Source organism: Erpetoichthys calabaricus, chromosome 12, assembly GCF_900747795.2.
Source record: "Erpetoichthys calabaricus chromosome 12, fErpCal1.3, whole genome shotgun sequence".
Lineage (NCBI taxonomy): Eukaryota > Metazoa > Chordata > Cladistia > Polypteriformes > Polypteridae > Erpetoichthys > Erpetoichthys calabaricus.
Genome location: NC_041405.2, coordinates 53,345,339 through 53,363,318, shown reverse-complemented (window position 1 = coordinate 53,363,318; position 17,980 = coordinate 53,345,339). Strand labels below are relative to the sequence as shown.

Below are 17,980 nucleotides of genomic sequence, written 5' to 3'. Positions count from 1 at the left end.
TAAGGCTGTAACATAACAAAATGTGGAAAATGTGATGCGCTGTGAATACTTTCTGGATGCATTGTATATCAGAGAATTCTAAAGGAAAATGAAATCTCAAGAGAAGGTGGGTCATGCAGCAAGACAATGACCCTAAGCACACAAGTCGTTCTACCAAAGAATGGTTAAAGAAGAATAAAATTAATGTTTTAAGTCCTGACCTTAATCCAATCGAAATGTTGTGGAAGGACCTGAAGCGAGCAGTTAATGTGAGGAAACCCACCAACATCCCAGAGTTGAAGCTGTTCTGTACGGAGGAATGGGCTAAAATTCCTCCAAGCCAGTGTTCAGGACTGATCAACAGTTACCGGAAACGTTTAGTGGCAGTTATTGCTGCGAAGGGTGGGGGGTCACACCAGATACTGAAAGCAAAGGTTCACATACTTTCGCCACTCACAAATATGTAATATTCGATCATTTTCCTTAATAAATAAATGACCAAGTATAATATTTTTGTCTCATTTGTTTAACTGGTTTCTCTTTATCTACTTTTAGGACTTGAGTGAAAATCTGATGATGTTTTAGGTCATATTTATGCAGAAATATAGAAAATTCTAAAGGGTTCGCAAACTTTCAAGTACAACTGTAAGTAAGTTAACATTTCTGTGTAATTAAAAATACCAAACATGCCACACCTGAATATGGTCGCAATGTTTTAACACATAGTACATGCTGACCACAAAGCTTCTCTAAACCTGGTTGCTGTTACCATGCCATGCAGTTATGCAATAGTCAAAATGACAGCAAGATATATAAATGAATCAAACTTCAGTTAACTTTTGTTACTGTCCTCTTACAAACATAACAGCAATTTTACCTTTTTAATTCTCTAGTGTCAATTCTTTTGATTTGTTTCTTTAGCTCTCTCCATCCTTCCATAGTTATTTTATGTATTTGTTTAATACATGTATACAAATGGGACACTGCAATCCCAAATGTTTAAAGTGCACATACTGGGGAAAATTGGGGATAGGATTTTAGGATTATAGCACTATGGGCAGAACCTTTCCAGTGGCGGATTTCATTCCAATTTAGCGAATTGTCCATAGATAAGTATTGTTATCCTGTGAAGCACATGTGGCTGTGAATGAGCAGTTGCTCACGGAGTTCCAAATGAGGCACATTACCTGCTTTGTGAGGGAGTGTCAGTTACAGCACTATGGCCACGTGGCGCGATTCCCCGAGGGTAATCCAGCTCACAGGATCCTCATTGTTGAGGACTCAAGCGGCTGGACAAGGCCAAGGGGATGCCTACGTAATACTTGATAGATGGTCATTTCCGGGGTTGGGACTGTACTGTGTGTCTGCCTGGGGGGTTGCCAACCGGATCCCAAGCTGTTTTGTCGTGTGGTGGGTGCAGCACATCCAGAAGAATGAACGGTTTGTGGGGGCTTAAGCCACTCATAGAAATTCTCAAGCCACTGCATAGCTTCCCATCTCCAAAAAATAACGTACTACATTTAATATTATCAGGCTGCCATAGACCCAATTAAAAAACATATTTGAATATATTTTTAAACAAAATTTGTTTAGTGAGTTCAAATATAAATATATTTAGCTCCAGAATGAAAGGTCTGCCTGGAGTACATACTTTGTCCTTAATCTGTTTATTCCCAGCACCTCTTCTGAACTATTTCTGCCTCCTCACAGCTTACTCTGTTAAAACCTTCAGGCACTACCCCTGTCATCCAAGGTGTTTGATGGTGGTTCCTGGACAGGCACCCGCTCCCAATGAGCCTAAACTGAATAAGAGAGTTAAAAAAAAATCTTTATTTTAAATAATGCATTTTCATAATGAATACCATGTTTAGGCTTTTTACAAGCACAGGTATTTTTATTATACAATCTTTCACATACTGTATATTTTTACAGCCAGCACACAGGCAGGTTAAGTCACTTCTTTAAGCAAACACATTGGTCATCTGTGGACACTAAACTGGAAAAAAATGCAGTTTAGAGCCCATTTCCTTAGTCACTAGGCTACACTACTTGCAACTGGAATGAAAATTGAACGGTTGGATAGTTCTGATACTCGCTTATGTTTTGAGTTAATACATTTTTCTTTTTAATATTTTTGTTCTGTTTGGGTCACTGCAGAGCTTGATATTAACACTAATTTGATACATTATTATTAGAAATAATCTGCACATACTCATTCTTACACACTAATACTGAATCTATCTATCTATCAGGTTTAAAATGGGCTGTCACCCTGTCCACGGATGCTTCTTTGCACCATGATGTTTTCAGGATAGGCTCCAACACCCCTGACCCTAAAGATTAAAGGACTTGGTGTTATTTTATAAAATTACCATAAATAAATAATGAATATTTAATAGTTATTTTAAAAACAGATTTTGTTAGTAAAGAGCTATTGAAATTATTGCTGAAAGTATATTCTTTACTAATTTTTAATAATGAATGTCAATTTGTACCCTGCAGCTCTTAACTAGATTAAATGGGTTAAATGATGTATGGCTGGGTATTAAACTTTTAATTTTTGTGCTGATCAGTACAATGCTTTGATAAAGCGGATTATAAAAAGTACAAAATAAAAATAAACAAATAAACATCTTGGCTGATCCTTACTACACTTTCACTTCACTGGGTGGGTACATTTCATTATGAATATAAGAATGACCCCTTTGAAAAAGGTACAAAGGTATTTTCTGTTTTGTGGATTGTTTGAGTTTTCACATAATAAGGACATATAAACCAAACAGTCATAAACAGCAGCTCTCCAGCACCTCTAACCCTGTACACTCAGCATTGGGAAACCCAGTCCTTCCTGTTCAGCCCTTTGCCCACTTCCTCTTTTACTTTGTTTTTTTTATCTTGTTACTATACATGTAAATAAATTAGTGAACAACACTTGAGGGAATCACATTGCATCAGTGATGAGGAGGCAGCAGAGACTGTGAGTACTGATTTTGGAGTTCATTCTCTAGTAATAAATACAGAATTTACAGGGTTTCCAATAATGAGGGAATTAAACATTTATTTTTGAAATATTTAAACTGCTTAGCTGACTTGTTCCTTGTAACTCTGTAATGGAAAAAGTGGGCACAGAAAGTCTATGAATGGGTGGATAACTGGATATGAAAGAGTGGCAAGGTTATGATTTTATTTTCTATACTCCTGGTAGACTTCAAGTTCAAATTTCAAGGTAATGAAAATTTTTAAACTTTTTTTTTACATCAGCTTAAGTGTATTCAAATAGTTGATATTAATAAATCAAACAGTAGTCATTAAAATGTGAATATATGATTTTTTTTGTATCTGTAATCAAAAACTTGCAAATATTTACTGCACAATGAGCACTTGCTTTACTTAATATTGAAAATGGATGGAAGCTCCTAAATACTCCAGTTAGTCTGTTTTGTGGTTAGAATCTTGCACAACAGTGGACCTCAACCTTTTTTGAGACACATCCTCAACCAAACTATACGGTTTCCTGTAATAAAATATTACAATTTAGTTTTTGTTTTATAGAAAGCAGGGTGATTCACACATCTGGACCTTGCATGATAAAAATATCAAACTTTGGGAGGCGTAGTGGCGCAACAGTTACCTTTGTAGTTGACAGCTATGGGTGCCTTTGCTACAGCAGCCTTTCCTTTATTCATCTGGAGCTTTTACAATGTCTTTGTGTTTAACAGTTTTCTCTGGGTGTCCCAGTTTCTTCACATATCCAAGAAATGAGCATGTTAACTTCAAGGGTGACTCTAAATTGTCTCATCATGATTGAGTGTGTTTGTGTTTGATGCTGCGAAGATTGATGAATGAATGGATAGATGGATTCCTGCAGGTGCCTCTGCCAAATATCTACAACAGATAATGGTACATCTCCCTGCCTAAAGAAAAGATGTGTGCTCACACATATTATATATATATATATATATATATATATATATATATATATATATATATATATATATATATATATACAGTATATATATATATATATATATATATATATATATATATATATATATATATATATATATATACTGTATATATATATATATATATATATATATATATATATATATATCTTATATATAAACGTCTACGGGTGGAAGTGTGTGTGTCTGTCTGGCCCAGAAGTGAGAGACTACAGTATGAAGCTCAAAGAAAGCGACCCTTTTGCCAAAGTGAAACCCCCCGCTGTTAATAAGCAAGTGAGACGAGCTCATCAGCAAAACGAAACCTCCAAAGAGAGAGAAACTAGCTTAGCTGCTGATAGACAACAGAGGCAAGCACTTTGGCAAAATGAAACAAAAGAGAACCCTGCTTAGCTGCTAATGCACAACCGATGCGATTGATTGATTGAAGCACCAGAATTCGTGGTTTCTAGGAGTCCAGGCTTTTCACAGCACGGGCTTACACAGCTAGTGTATATATATATATATATATATCCTCCAGCATTCATCAAAAACCAGACATTCTCTCATGTCATGGTTTTTGTCCAGTTAAGTGTGTTCTTTGTTTTCATGGTTTACAAAGCCAAGAAACCCAGACTAACTTAAATAAGTTCTTGCAAACATTAACATAATTTTTCATTGCTCCCCAAGTGAGCACTAGATAATGAGTTGAGGCTTCAAGCCAAAGTATTGCTATATCCTGTCTGCAGCTCTGATTCCACTGTCATGGCTCAGTCACCTTGCCTTCCTCTGTAACAGTTACATTACTGAAACTCTGCTGTAAGCCTTGCATGCTGTCACAGAAGTCCAGTATGTTATGGTCTCAGGTAGTCTCTTTGCTTGAATGAATGGAAAACAGTTTCATTACTTACTGTATCTGTTTACATGTACATCATGTGTCAGTGTGTGTTTTTACTTCTTATATTCTAAATGAAATGTCTTGTATGTTAGATGATAATTTATATTGGAGAGTAGGGTGTGTATGCATAGGCTCTGTAATCCAGTGGTGTTCCTTCTAGTGTGGGCTCTGCCATGTTGCATACGCTCTGCCATGTTGCATAAGCTCCAGCTACCCAAAACAATTTGAGAAAATAAAGGTTCTTTCTCTATGTTTCCGAAGCAGACTCTGGTCCATCCATGAAATTAAATTGGATTAACTGTGTATGAGAATGTTGTGTTTATATAATGGATGGAGAGGTTGCTGCTATACTGATTTTCAGGAGAGCCAGCAAACAGTATGCAGAAAAACTCTTCAATGATCCAGAGGCTCAGGTTGGAGCCACGATATGTTGGCATATTTTCTAGAGTTTTAGGATATTGCTACCACAGTTATTCTGAAGAAGTCTGATGTGCTCTTCTGCTGCAGTATCTCAAGACAAGGATTAATAGACATGTGAACATCAGCAGAATCGCTCCATATCACATAACATTGTGCGTCTGTATTTGAACCTTTCATTTTCTGCATTTGTCTGATGTTCTAGAAGTGCCTTACAATGGGTCAGGCATAGGAGCAGGCTCATTCTCTGATGCACTCTAATTAGCATCAGAGCTTCCCTTTTGACGATCTGCTCAGTAACTTGTTGTTGAAACTGCAGAATCTGTCAAGTGAAGACCCCACCCTTCTGGCTTGGCCAGTTTCTTTCTGAGTCTCTTCTCCTCCTACCCACTGCTCCATGTAGTTTAGTCTCTTCCTTTGATACTTGATGGGCTCTGTTGTCCGTGTCACAAGATTTTGTTTGCCAATCTTGTCAAAGTTATACTTTCCCATTTTTTTTATTGTCTCACACAGAAGCATTTAAGTAAGTATGTAAATCAATCCCATCATGGTTTTCAAAGGTCCCACCAGGTCAGTTCAATTACTCACTGTCTTTCACTGCCACACAACAACAACAGTTTACTTCTTATATAGCCCAAAATCACACAAGGAATGCCTCAATGGGCTTTAACATGCCCTGGTTTTTGACAGCCCCCCAGCCTTGACTCCCTAAGAAGACAAGAAAAAACTCCCCAAAACTTTGTAGGGACAAAAAAATGTAAGAAATCTTGGGGAATACAATTCAGAGAGAGAGAGAGAGACGCCCTTCCAGTAAGGTTGGGCATGCAATGGGTGTCCTAAATATGGGGTAAATAAAATACACAAAACAGAACACAAGTAATACTTCTGACAGAGATAAATGGCCAATCTATCATTGCCACCTCAGAAATACAATACAATACACACTAGAATCTTCCTTTGTATTACTTGCAAACTTTGTAACCAAAGGTCACTTAGTCACTGGATCTCCTGGCTATTGTTTGTTTTATTAAAATACTTCCCAAGTCTCCAGCCCAGTAACCCTGAGGAAATCTTGGAGTGTCCATACTGTAACATCTGCTGGGCTCAAGAGGGTAGAGGAAAGTAGCATGGATAACTGAAAGTATACCCTCCCCCCTGCTGGTTCACTCATTACATCCTGGTGCTCTTTGCTGGATAACAAGTTCCTGTGTCAACTCAGTCAGTCTGGTTATATATTTCTCCTAATTCAGGGCGGCACGGTGGTGCAGTGGGTAGCGCTGCTGCCTCGCAGTTGGGACACCTAGGGACCCGGGTTCGCTTCCCGGGTCCTCCCTGCGTGGAGTTTGCATGTTCTCCCTGTGTCTGCGTGGGTTTCCTCCGGGCGCTCCGGTTTCCTCCCACAGTCCAAAGACATGCAGGTTAGGTGGATTGGCGATTCTAAATTGGCCCTAGTGTGTGCTTGGTGTGTGGGTGTGTTTGTGTATGTCCTGCGGTGGGTTGGCACCCTGCCCGGGATTGGTTCCTGCCTTGTGCCCTGTGTTGGCTGGGATTGGCTCCAGCAGACCCCCGTGACCCTGTGTTTGGATTCAGCGGGTTGGACAATGGATGGATGGATGGATAATTCAGGGTGAGCCTTGTGCCCAGGCATGTAAAAAGATTTCTAGTCATAAAGACCCTGTTGTACTGTGCTATCCCCATCCATCTGCCTTTACCCCTCAGATGCCCTCTTCAACCAGTCATCTCTTTATATGATGTATACTCCTTAATAAAAACCTACTACAGCCAAGAAAAATAAGCTACACCAAATGCTTTGTTAAAAGAGCATCTGACGCTTGGCTTCTGACAGTCACGCAGTAGTTATGGAGACGGTTCACTCTGTGGTTACTGAGATCAGCAGGCAATTCCACAAAAAAGCTGATCCACTAAAACACTGCCGATATCAGGCAGCGTGCTGCAAGCTCCTTTAGTAATGGCTGTGAAATAAAATGACAAAACGAAAACCTCTTTGATTCTGCAGTCTAAATAAGGTGTCAAATTTAAAAACTGTCTCCTGGCCAGCTAAACTCGCCTTCTTTTCTTTACAGAATTTGGTCCTGTTAGACCCGGGCCTTGATTCCCTATGTACTACTGTATGAAAAACGTTTATTTAAAAATAATGAGAATGTTATGTTATGTAACATGACAACAGTGATGACAAAAGGACAACGTCTGCACAAAGATTTCTGACGTGTAACAAATACACACTTATAAAAGACCATGACAACACTGATGAAAAAAAGATAATAATACGTGATTAGCAAAAACATTTCTACTCCTGCACCTCTTAAGTTATTCTCTTTATTATAAGACCTTTGTAGATTGCTCTGTGATGGTAGTCAATGTGAAAGAATTATTCTTCCATTCCTGTGCCCACTTAATTCATGGTTTGAGTGAGCCAGAGCCTATCATAGCAGCATTGGGAGAAAGGTAAAAGCTCACTCTAAATGGAACAACTGTGGAAGACATTAGATAAATTAGCAAACCAGTGTTCCATAAAGTGCAAAGTACAAGTATATTTAAACATTTATACTGTAGAAAATAATACAAAGAAATATTCATAATGTAAAGAGTGAGCTGGCTATACAGACACATAATATACAGCAAATCCTCATCAGATCTCAGGCTCCCTGCCATCCTAACTCCAATTCTTCTTCCAAGTAAGAAGTCCATAGTTTGCACGATTTATCAGTGCTCAGATGGTGTTCTTTTAAAAGTCCAAAGGTCTGATGTCATTCCAATTATTCATCAATCCCTTCATTTTTACACCTTATTGATCTAAATAATCATTACGGAAACTGGAGTGTATTGTGACATCACTGGGCACAAAAGAATGAATCAATTCTGAATGGAATGCCAGTCTATCATAGAGAAAATGCATTCAAACACCCATATTATGCCACTTTGAATATGGTAATCAAGTTATGAACCAAATTTGTTAACCATGTGAAAGAGGTTTTAAAGATCTTTGAAAATGGTAGTCACTCTAAGGTAATTTCGAAACATTAAACACTAATAGATTTTACGTCATGCTTTAAAGAGATCACTAATTTTAAAATTATTAAGAAAAAAAACAAGGTTGTAATCAAAAGATTCTGAATAAGAAGTTTGCTCAAAGACTTTTTTCACTAATGCTGCATTTACATTACCAAGTATCGATGCAGGAATTGGAAATTGGTGAACAAATTCAATCTGATGTCTGTGCTGCTTATATTAGATGGTCTAAATGTGTCTTGAGCATTTACGTATGAATTCAGCTTATGTGAAATGTTTGCCATGCACATGTTTTGTAATGTAGTGACAAAGGTATGGCATAAATATGGATCTCTACATGTGGTTTACAGCTCTTCAGGTTTTTACATTTTAGGAGCAGAGCTAGTTTATAGATATGTTGGGTTACAGCAAAAGGGCCTACGGCATTACATATGTCAGCATTCTCTGCATGTAATTTCCTCCAACCCCATTCAGAAAAACATTTATACACAATAGGAGTAATGACTGGTAGGACTATATAGTTAACTGCTTTGATGAATCCCAATGGCTGAAGGACCTTCAAACAAAAGAAATTACATTGTCACATTTCACTAAAAACAATGTAACCAAGTCACATCTTTAAGCAAAAATATAATCTGACTGTCTACGTTTACATTTATTTTCTAAGCAGATGTTTTAATCCAAAGGAACTTCCATAGACTTCATCATAATCGAGTAAATATCAGTTAAGAGCACTGTGTAAAAACAAGTGTTACATGACAAGGTTACAAAATTCATTGAAGAGCTCAGAATTAAATCCTAGCTAGTTACACTTCCTTGATTACAAGAACTTAACAAAGCTAGTATCAATAAGACAAAAATTCATAGAACAGCACTTCTTAAGAACATTGAATGAGTCAGCAGTTTGAATGGAGATGGGCAACTCATTCTACCAGCTAGAAGCTACACAAGAAAAGAGTCTGGATTAAGATTTGAAGTCATGCATAGGTGGCCACCAATAGACTTGAGGTTAGAAGGAGCATAGCACCTCACAAGTGTCTCCATACAGTATATATAGATGTTCACCTACTGACTACTCTATAGGCAAACATCAAGGATTTAAATTTGATACATACTGCTATACTATACAGGGAGCGAATGTAGGTATTGAAAACAGGAGTGAAATGTGCCTATGTTGCTAGTTGAACACTAGACATATCACTGCATTTTGAATCATCTGCAGCAGATTTGTAGGACATGGCAATACTCCTGAAGCAGAGCGTTGCAGTAGTTCAGACCAAAGTCCGGAGTAGGGATTGTACTGTATACTTCATCAGGTATGTTCTGATCATGCAAATGTATACTGTAGAGTGAATTTGTAAGACTGAGAAACAGTTGTAGCATGGTCAGTGAAGGAAAGTCACATCAGAGTGGTAAAATAAAAATGGTTTAAATTATTTTTTGCAACAAAGCTTGGATTTTTGTAATGTGAGTGACCATCTTGTTTTTCTGGCAAGACATTAGAGGTCACATGACATAGGCATGCCATACCTAACAACGACAAAGCAACAAAGGGGCCAGACTCATAAAATGGTAGCTAAGAAATACAAAAAATGGCAATGCAGTGACCTCATATAAATAAAAGTGGAAATGTAAACAAATAATGAAACCACAGTATCACTATTATAAACCTAAGAATAGGAAAGACACACTGCCTGTAGGAAATCCATATGAACATAAGAAGAATTCTCACTGAATGACACATACATGATTCAGGTTTCATCTTCTGGTGCTATTAGGGTGATTAGTGACTCTAAACTGGACCAATATTACTTTGTGCTTGAGGATGCTCTGTGAATGTCATCTTCTCGCAGCTTGCCATAAATGAAACAGCAGGTGCACTTTAAATAGGCAGGACTATGTAACACCACAGTATATGCTATCCATCTTTAAGCCGATTAACCAATTCAGTGTGGCATGACATACTATGCTGTAGTGTCTTTAAAATGGTGGTGCAAGCTAGAGGAGCAAAATTAGCAAAACGCCTGGCTTAAGACAGTAAGAATAAACTGTATGCAGCAGTCGTTGCTCCTGATTTAAACTTTGTGTGAATATGGTTAATCTTCCAGGACGTTTGACATTATATTAAGAGAATAATACCTTCTGTGAACTCTAGGGAGCGCTCTCAGGCCATCCTTGAATCTCAATCAGCACAGGAAAGGTAAAAACATTGTTTTATTGTAAAGCAAGGAAATAACACAAGGGGAAAAATGAATAAGGTAAATTACAACATAATAATTCAAATTGCCTGACTGATCCTCCCATACAGGTGGCAAGCACTAAGTGCATTGTGGAGCTGCTGGTCCACTTTCTCACATATGTGAGGTATCACAACATTCTAGACTCCCTCAAAGATCATACTCCTTCTCTTCTATATTGGTCCTGTATTGCTTCCACAAACTGACTCCTTGCCTCTCACCCTATTGGGAGGGGAGGAGTGGTTTTATATTCAAACACTGTGATTAAGCACCAGGGCCATATGCCTAGAGCTTCCATGGCATGTACTCTGTAGCATAGACATAGACAGGCATCCCACTTTGTACCCTGTCTTTTTCTGAATATCCCATTAGATAGGATCACCTGCTGCACTGTATTGCACCAAGGAATTGATGTACACTAGGCAGCCACCTTCTGCTGCCTTTCCAGGGCATTACAACATCATATTTGTGTCTAACACCATTGCTTTAATGGCAACATAATATAGCCCTGTTTAGAGTTTGTTTTCCAGAACCTGTGAAGTCTTAGGCATGTTCAATAGTGCCCTCTGTCAGTCTCTGCGCCTCTTTATCTTATATACTGTATATTTAGGATGCATATATTCAATAAAGTTGTTTCTGATAACAATTCCTTTACTCCCATCCCAGTCATTCCTTTGCAACCTCAGTTATTATCCATTGTTGACATACACTTACTGTGTGGAAAAAATATCAGCATAAGCAATAACACATGTGCCAAACAATGGACACTCCCAATACACTGCAAGTAGATGTCAAATAAAAGTTAACCATTCGTGTAATATGTGCTTTAACAGCACAAAGTGTGGTTTTGGGTGGGTCGCCAATAAAGGAAACATCTTTTGCTTCTCTAAGAACATCTGTTCAAGTGCAATCAGAGGGCAAACAGTGTTTGACCATTTCATTTCCAGATAAGCAATTCTAGCTGTGAGCAGCCTACATTTGATGAAATGCACACAGGACCCCTGGTACTTTCTCTAAAAAATTTACTATTGCTAGTATTTAAAGAAATTACAGCTTTAATACATGTTTGTGTTTACATAATAAAGTTTCTTTTTGACCAAGTCAGTGGTAGAGTATAGTGAGTGACAAGTTCCCCTTTACTGACGGAGTACATTACTCAGCTCATTTACTTGTGATATTTAAGATGCTTTTACCTCCAGGCAAAAGTATTCACATGTCACTTCACTTACTATAAGCTCTTAGCAAATTAGAAGATGTAAACCCTTCCCCTAACACCACTCCCTAGACTCCCAGAGATTTCCTCTCTGAAGACAACATTCAAGGCTGTTGTTATAGAAGGAGATGTTCCAAGTATCTGTTTTAGATTACTAAAAAGACTAATGAGTTGCACTAATTTTAACCAACTTTCTTTGACTGACTCAATGACCATGACAATCCTGTCATAGACCATGACTACCTACGGTAGTTTAAAACCATTAACAAGTAACTTGCCAGTTACAAACTGTAGGTTGGTAGTCAGCTTTACTTTAGACAAAAGTGTTTGGGTGAGCAAGCCTCATTTTAAAAGGGGTTGTTGGGAGTCCAGTAGCTATCCAGGAAAAAAAAACAGCCATTGACAGCAGAGGGGCTGCTGTTTAATGTCTTATAATATCTACAACTATAAAATAAAAAGACATATTGGGTGGACTGCCTTATACCCCTATACCACTTTTACCTCTAGAAGTGGCTCTCAGTCCTGTTACTGGTAGCTAATTTTCAGTCCATTAAATCTTTTGTTCAGAGTTACTGTTATTTCCTGTTTACATTAAATATTTTCACCTCAGAACTATGCAGTGGTTTCATGCAGTTGTCATTTGATGAGAGGTGAAAAGAAAATTAGAAAAGGAGTTTGGCAGGGGCACTTTGTTCAAGCATTGAAAGTCCTTCATGTTCCATTCATGTGGTTTGATGATTTCTTAAAATGTTTTGTCTGGTTAGAATATCTGTGTTTAACCTTCTACTTGTTATTTAGTCTTGTCTGGTTTGTTTTCTTGTATTAGATTTTGTTTTGCTCTCTGTCTGCTAATTTATGACCTACACAGTGCCCTTTGATATTGCCTTTGGGACTGAGAGAATACCCCTTGCTGTTCATCTGCTTCTCTCAGCTTCTCTCCTGTTTGCTTGTCCTGGTTCCAGTCCCAGCAAGTGGTGAGCAGGATTACAACCCTTAGGCTCACGTTTTCCTACAGAAAGGTCAGTGCTAACGGACTGATTGTGCTCCAAACTCTGATTAGTGTGGGGTCCAGAAAGATCTTATGTCATTTACAAATACTGAAAGATTTACTTGAGGACAAACTCTTTCCCTTTTCATCCTTGGATGATCTTGCTTCAATTACAGTCTCATTTTAAGAAACATTAAGCTGGCACAAAAAGTTTTGATTTTCTGCAATACTTAAAGCAAGTGGGGCGATGTAACTAGAAAACAGATGTACAGTACTGGAAGTGTCCCTGAATTTTAACTTGGGATACAGTGAGGCTGGGCTCATCCCTTGTCAGTTGGGCATAGAAAACACAATTATACCCAAGATCAAAGTCAGTTAATGAGGACTTCTTCATAAAGCTCTTTGCCCTTTTCACTAAGCCATCCACTAGTAGCCTCTTAAGTTGATTAGGAACAACACTCACTTGCTTGAATTCCATCACTCATTGAAACAATATTTAAGTAAGCTCCTACTGATCACCTTGGGTCAGATTTAATATTCCCAATGTTTGACCTGGGCTCACATGCATTTCATACTCCCTTTTTTAGAAATGTTTGTATTTAATTGATAATTACAATTTGACTTTTTGAGCTTTTATCACATAGATGGGTAGTAAATACCATATATAATGATTGATTGACAGACAGACAGACAGATAGACAGATAATAATAATAATAATTCGTTACATTTATATAGCGCTTTTCTCAGTACTCAAAGCGCTATCCACACAGGGAGGAACCGGGAAGCGAACCCACAATCATCCACAGTCTCCTTACTGCAAAGCAGCAGCACAGACAGATAGATAGATAGATAGATAGATAGATAGATAGATAGATAGATAGATAGATAGATAGATAGATAGATAGATAGATAGATAGATAGATAGATAGATAGATAGATTATTGATTCCTGTGTGGAAATTTGTGTGTAAGAGCAGACTCATGTGAACACAGGCAAATGTGAAAACTCCACAAAGTGACTCAGCTAAGAATCATGCTGAGTCTGTAAAGTTGATATGTCTGCTTTTAACATCTAAGTAAAGGAAAAGGAAATGTTGTGCAGCTTACCCAAATGTTTGTTTTGCAAAGCTGGGCAGAAGATGTGTACCGCAATAACTGATTCACTTGCCCAGTTCATTATTGCCTAACTCTGCATGAATTTGGAAAGGACATGTGCAAAATGGGGAACTGTGATAAAAGGGTAATGAACTAAGAGTTTGCCGTGCCCATTTTGAAAATGAATGTGATTCAAAGATTACAGCAAACCATAAATGTGAAAAGACAGATATGGGAAATGAGAAAGTGGTTGATGAAGATGAAGTTGAAAAGTGAAGGTAAGGTTTGGCATGCTACACAAAAGATGCATCATTAAATAAATCTGTATATGACATTAATATTTAGGCATCCAATTTAACATCTCAGCTTGGTCACTTTCTGTGAAGTTTGAATGTAATCATTCTTCTCTTTCTGGGTTTTCTCTTGGTATTTTAGTTTCCACCAGCCTCTCTTAGACATTTGATTGGTGACTCTGTACTCTAAGACAGATTGTCTTCCTGTCCAGGAGTTATAGCTGTCTTGTACCTGATTCGACTGGTATAGTCTCTTGGGCGCTGAAATCCTCAACAAGTGTGTAAATTATCTACTATATAATAAGAAAATGCAACTATGTGTGTGTGTGTACGTATGTCTGGTCCTTACAAACAGCCTGATTGGACAGATCAGCTTTTGTGGTTCAGTGGTAGGAATAATGACAAAATGTGTTAGTTTGAAGTTCAATTTCCAATTTTTTTTTTTACAGAAAGGATTTTAAATGGAACATTTCAACAACAAAAAGTAAATAACATACCAAGTAATGTTGGTTCACTAAATACTAATAATGCACAACCAGAATTCACTTTCAAAGACAGAAAGTATTTGGATGAATATAAATGATGTTTTCACAGCGGGTATTGAGGACTTATTTACCATTGGTTTTAGTCAAAAGGTTGACAGAAGGCATGTAAGGAACATTGAAAGGAAAGTGTCTGAGAAACAAGCTTTATGGAAACGTGATTGAGACAGAAAGTTCCAGGCAAAAGAGGCTGAGACGCACAAGGCTACTAAGGAGAGGTGATGAAGAATGCTGAGGGTACACATTGGGCAAAAGATATAAAATATAAAACATTTTTAAATATATTCTGTTACTAATCATCTAAGTATAATTGTGATTGTAACAAGTGATGTTGCTTAAACAGAGATATCTAAAGAAGTGGGCAAATGACAGATTTCTTGATTAGAACAGTTTAGCTTTAAAAATCATTACTGTATTTATGCAGAGAGCTCTTGTTGAAATGTCATAGATTCAGTAAACTGAGTTGTTCACTTATGTCCTCTTCTTCATCTGTCTTCTTTAATTCTCTCTTGCAAGTATGGTTCCTGTTTCTGAGAAACTTCTAGGGCATTAGAGGTGTCTACTGAAAATCCAGGAATGCCCCCCTTGTAGGATACAAGTGTGGTATGACTGGTCCTCAGACTGCTAACCTTAGTGGCAAATGGACAGACTCAAATGTTTCCCACATAACAAAGTCTTTCTGCACACTTCTAAGGCTGCAGGTTCTTGGATGGGTACAATCCCTTACGTGTATTGCAGCCTTACATGATTTGCCAGGCATCATGTAAGTCACCAAATTAAATACAGATCGGTTGATTAACCTTTGGAGGGCATTTGAAATTAGACCCAGAATACTAGTCTACTATGCAATGACAATGAAAAAAATCCTAAAATGCATTGACTGGAAAAAGTATCAAAGCTCTCCCAGGTCTACTAGTGTCTCCAAACTGATACAGTATATGTTAGTGGGACCTGCAATCAACTGCGATGCCATCCACGGCTAAACCCTAACCACTTGGGCAGACTGCAGCTCCCTGAACCCCACTACTGGGTAAAGTGGCTTTAGGAAAAAAGCAAATACATTCTCAGTCACTCTCTGTTTATGTCATTTTTGAAATTTTCTCTTTGTTAAAATGACTTCTTATTTGGGTATAATGTAGCTATTGGTCCTTAGTTTGGAGTTCATCCTTTGGCTGCTGTTTAGCTCCAGGGAAAGGCAAGACTTTGCCAAACTGAGCAAAATGAATATTCCTGAGTTCCACTAACATTTCTAAGTATCAGGAGGTGACAGATATATATAGGTGGCATTGGTTATTGCAGTGCATCATGCAAATACCACAGTAAAAAGTCTGCAGAGGTTATTAGGAGTATGAAGACTTCTTCTCTTGCCAAGCAGAAGTCAGTTCCTTTTACAAGTACCAATCATCCTTTGACATCTGTTGGAGTGGAATTTATTTTATTTACTTGACATGTGAGAGGTATGGTGGCACAGCAGTTAGCGCTAATGCTTCACAGATATGGGGACCTGGTTTACATTCTCAGCCAAGTCACTACTTGGACTTTACACACTCACTTTGTGCTTGTAAGACATTGTTTGTGCTGGTTTTCTCCTCCATCCATGTTTTCATCTACCCATCCTTCCACGCATTTGCAAACTCATTTAATTTATTCCAGCACTACAGACTGCCAGAGCCTTTTCTGTCAGGTTCAGGTACAAGGTAAGATCTACTCCTGGATAGGGCACCATTCCATGACATGGCATACTGTATGTACACACACTCCCATACATATTGCACCAATGTAAGTCAATTGGAGAACATGCAAACCCCAGGCTTACAGCCACAAGGCTGGTATCATCATAGAATAGGATATAGCCTGTTAAGTTAAGTCTAACAAATCAACAATGAATACATTGTCCTTATTTTGGCTTCTCTTTAAATTGATTAAGAAAATAGATGAATGAATACTTGATATATCATGCTTCTCATATTAAGTTTATTTTAATACTTTTTGATTTTCTTTATCTGTTATACAACATATGTGATGTGTATTGTAAAGTTCACTACAGATAACATGCATTTTCTTAACCAGTTTATCCAATACATAGTCTCTAGGAGCTGAAGCCTATCCTGGCAGTACTAGGCACAGGACAGGATCCCTCTCTAAATGAAACATGAGATCACTAGACAATCCTCATATAGTCCCTTTCATGGTGGGCATTGTGAACTGCACATAATAGATGAAAGTCAACAGAAATTGGAAATCAAAGAAGCAGGCAGACACACAATGTGGACTACTGTCTCATTTAAGTAAGCTCTACTGAAGTGAGCTGGTTACAAAGGGTACATTCACAGTTTAAAACCTGAATATTTTGACTGCTTCAGGGATTTGCATTTAGTGCTGCTCATGGTAGTCAAGATCTGAGATTGTGTCCCAGGAAGGGAAGGCAGTATTTAGTATTTAGGCAAGCGGCCACCAGTCTAATAGAAACTTTGCTACACTAATGTCTTCAAGTGGTGGTAAGTTTGGGCAGGTTAGCACTACTAACTCAATTAACTTATTGGTTTTTCACATCTACAAATGTGAAAGCAGTTGCACTGTTGCAAAAGATAAGAGAATTAGCTACAAAATGCATTTAAGTATAAAACCAAAGGGTCCACAATAAGCAACAACAACAACAACAACATTTATTTATATAGCACATTTTCATACAAAAAGTAGCTCAAAGCACACCATTGGGTGTTCAAGACTACAGAAAATAAATGGATTAGAAAGTACTTTACAAAATAACAGCAACAGCATGATGTTCCAGGGATGCCCTGAAAAAGCATTTGCCAAATATTCTTCTCCAGGACTAGTGGCAGCGCTTAGAACATCTGGAGAGCAGCTGTGCACTGAGAAATGCCTCTGCACTCCCTGCTACCTATCTGTCTCCTTCATACGGCACATCTTTGCTTCGTAAGTCCTATACATATTGAAATTCTATCTCTCTACAGCTGCCACTAACTTGGACTTGGAAAGCAATAGAACGGCCCACTTTAAATCGTCATGGCAACAGCATGTAAATGTGTTCAGCTCCTCGAGTAGGCCAGCGTGTGTGGAAGAGCTGCATCAGGAGGCCCAACTCAATCTCCAGAGCTTGCTGCAAGGTAGGAAGATGGCTTTTATTACATTGCTCTTTGGTTTGGTTTGCCTTTTTAATCTGATTTGTTTTGTTCTCTAGTATACATTTTACTGCTGTGGAACTAAGATAACCCCCACCCAATCCACACTTCCCGAACCCCTATGTCCGTTTATTATGTTTTGAAAAAGCCTGATAAATAAATCCAGAAAAGGTACTTACCCTGCAAGCATGGTATGGGGGA

At 38.0% G+C, this 17,980-nt stretch overlaps 1 protein-coding gene across 2 annotated transcripts in view; it reads left to right on the top strand.

Moving 5' to 3' along the window:
• The window catches only part of nhsl2 (NHS-like 2), a 147,081-nt gene that overhangs the window by 35,699 nt on the left and 93,402 nt on the right, over positions 1-17,980 (top strand). For both annotated transcript variants that reach the window (XM_028815536.2, XM_028815534.2), the window contains exon 2: positions 17,612-17,764. In XM_028815536.2, coding sequence (XP_028671369.2) covers positions 17,612-17,764 — 153 coding nt within the window. The remainder of the gene's footprint in view (positions 1-17,611; positions 17,765-17,980) is intronic.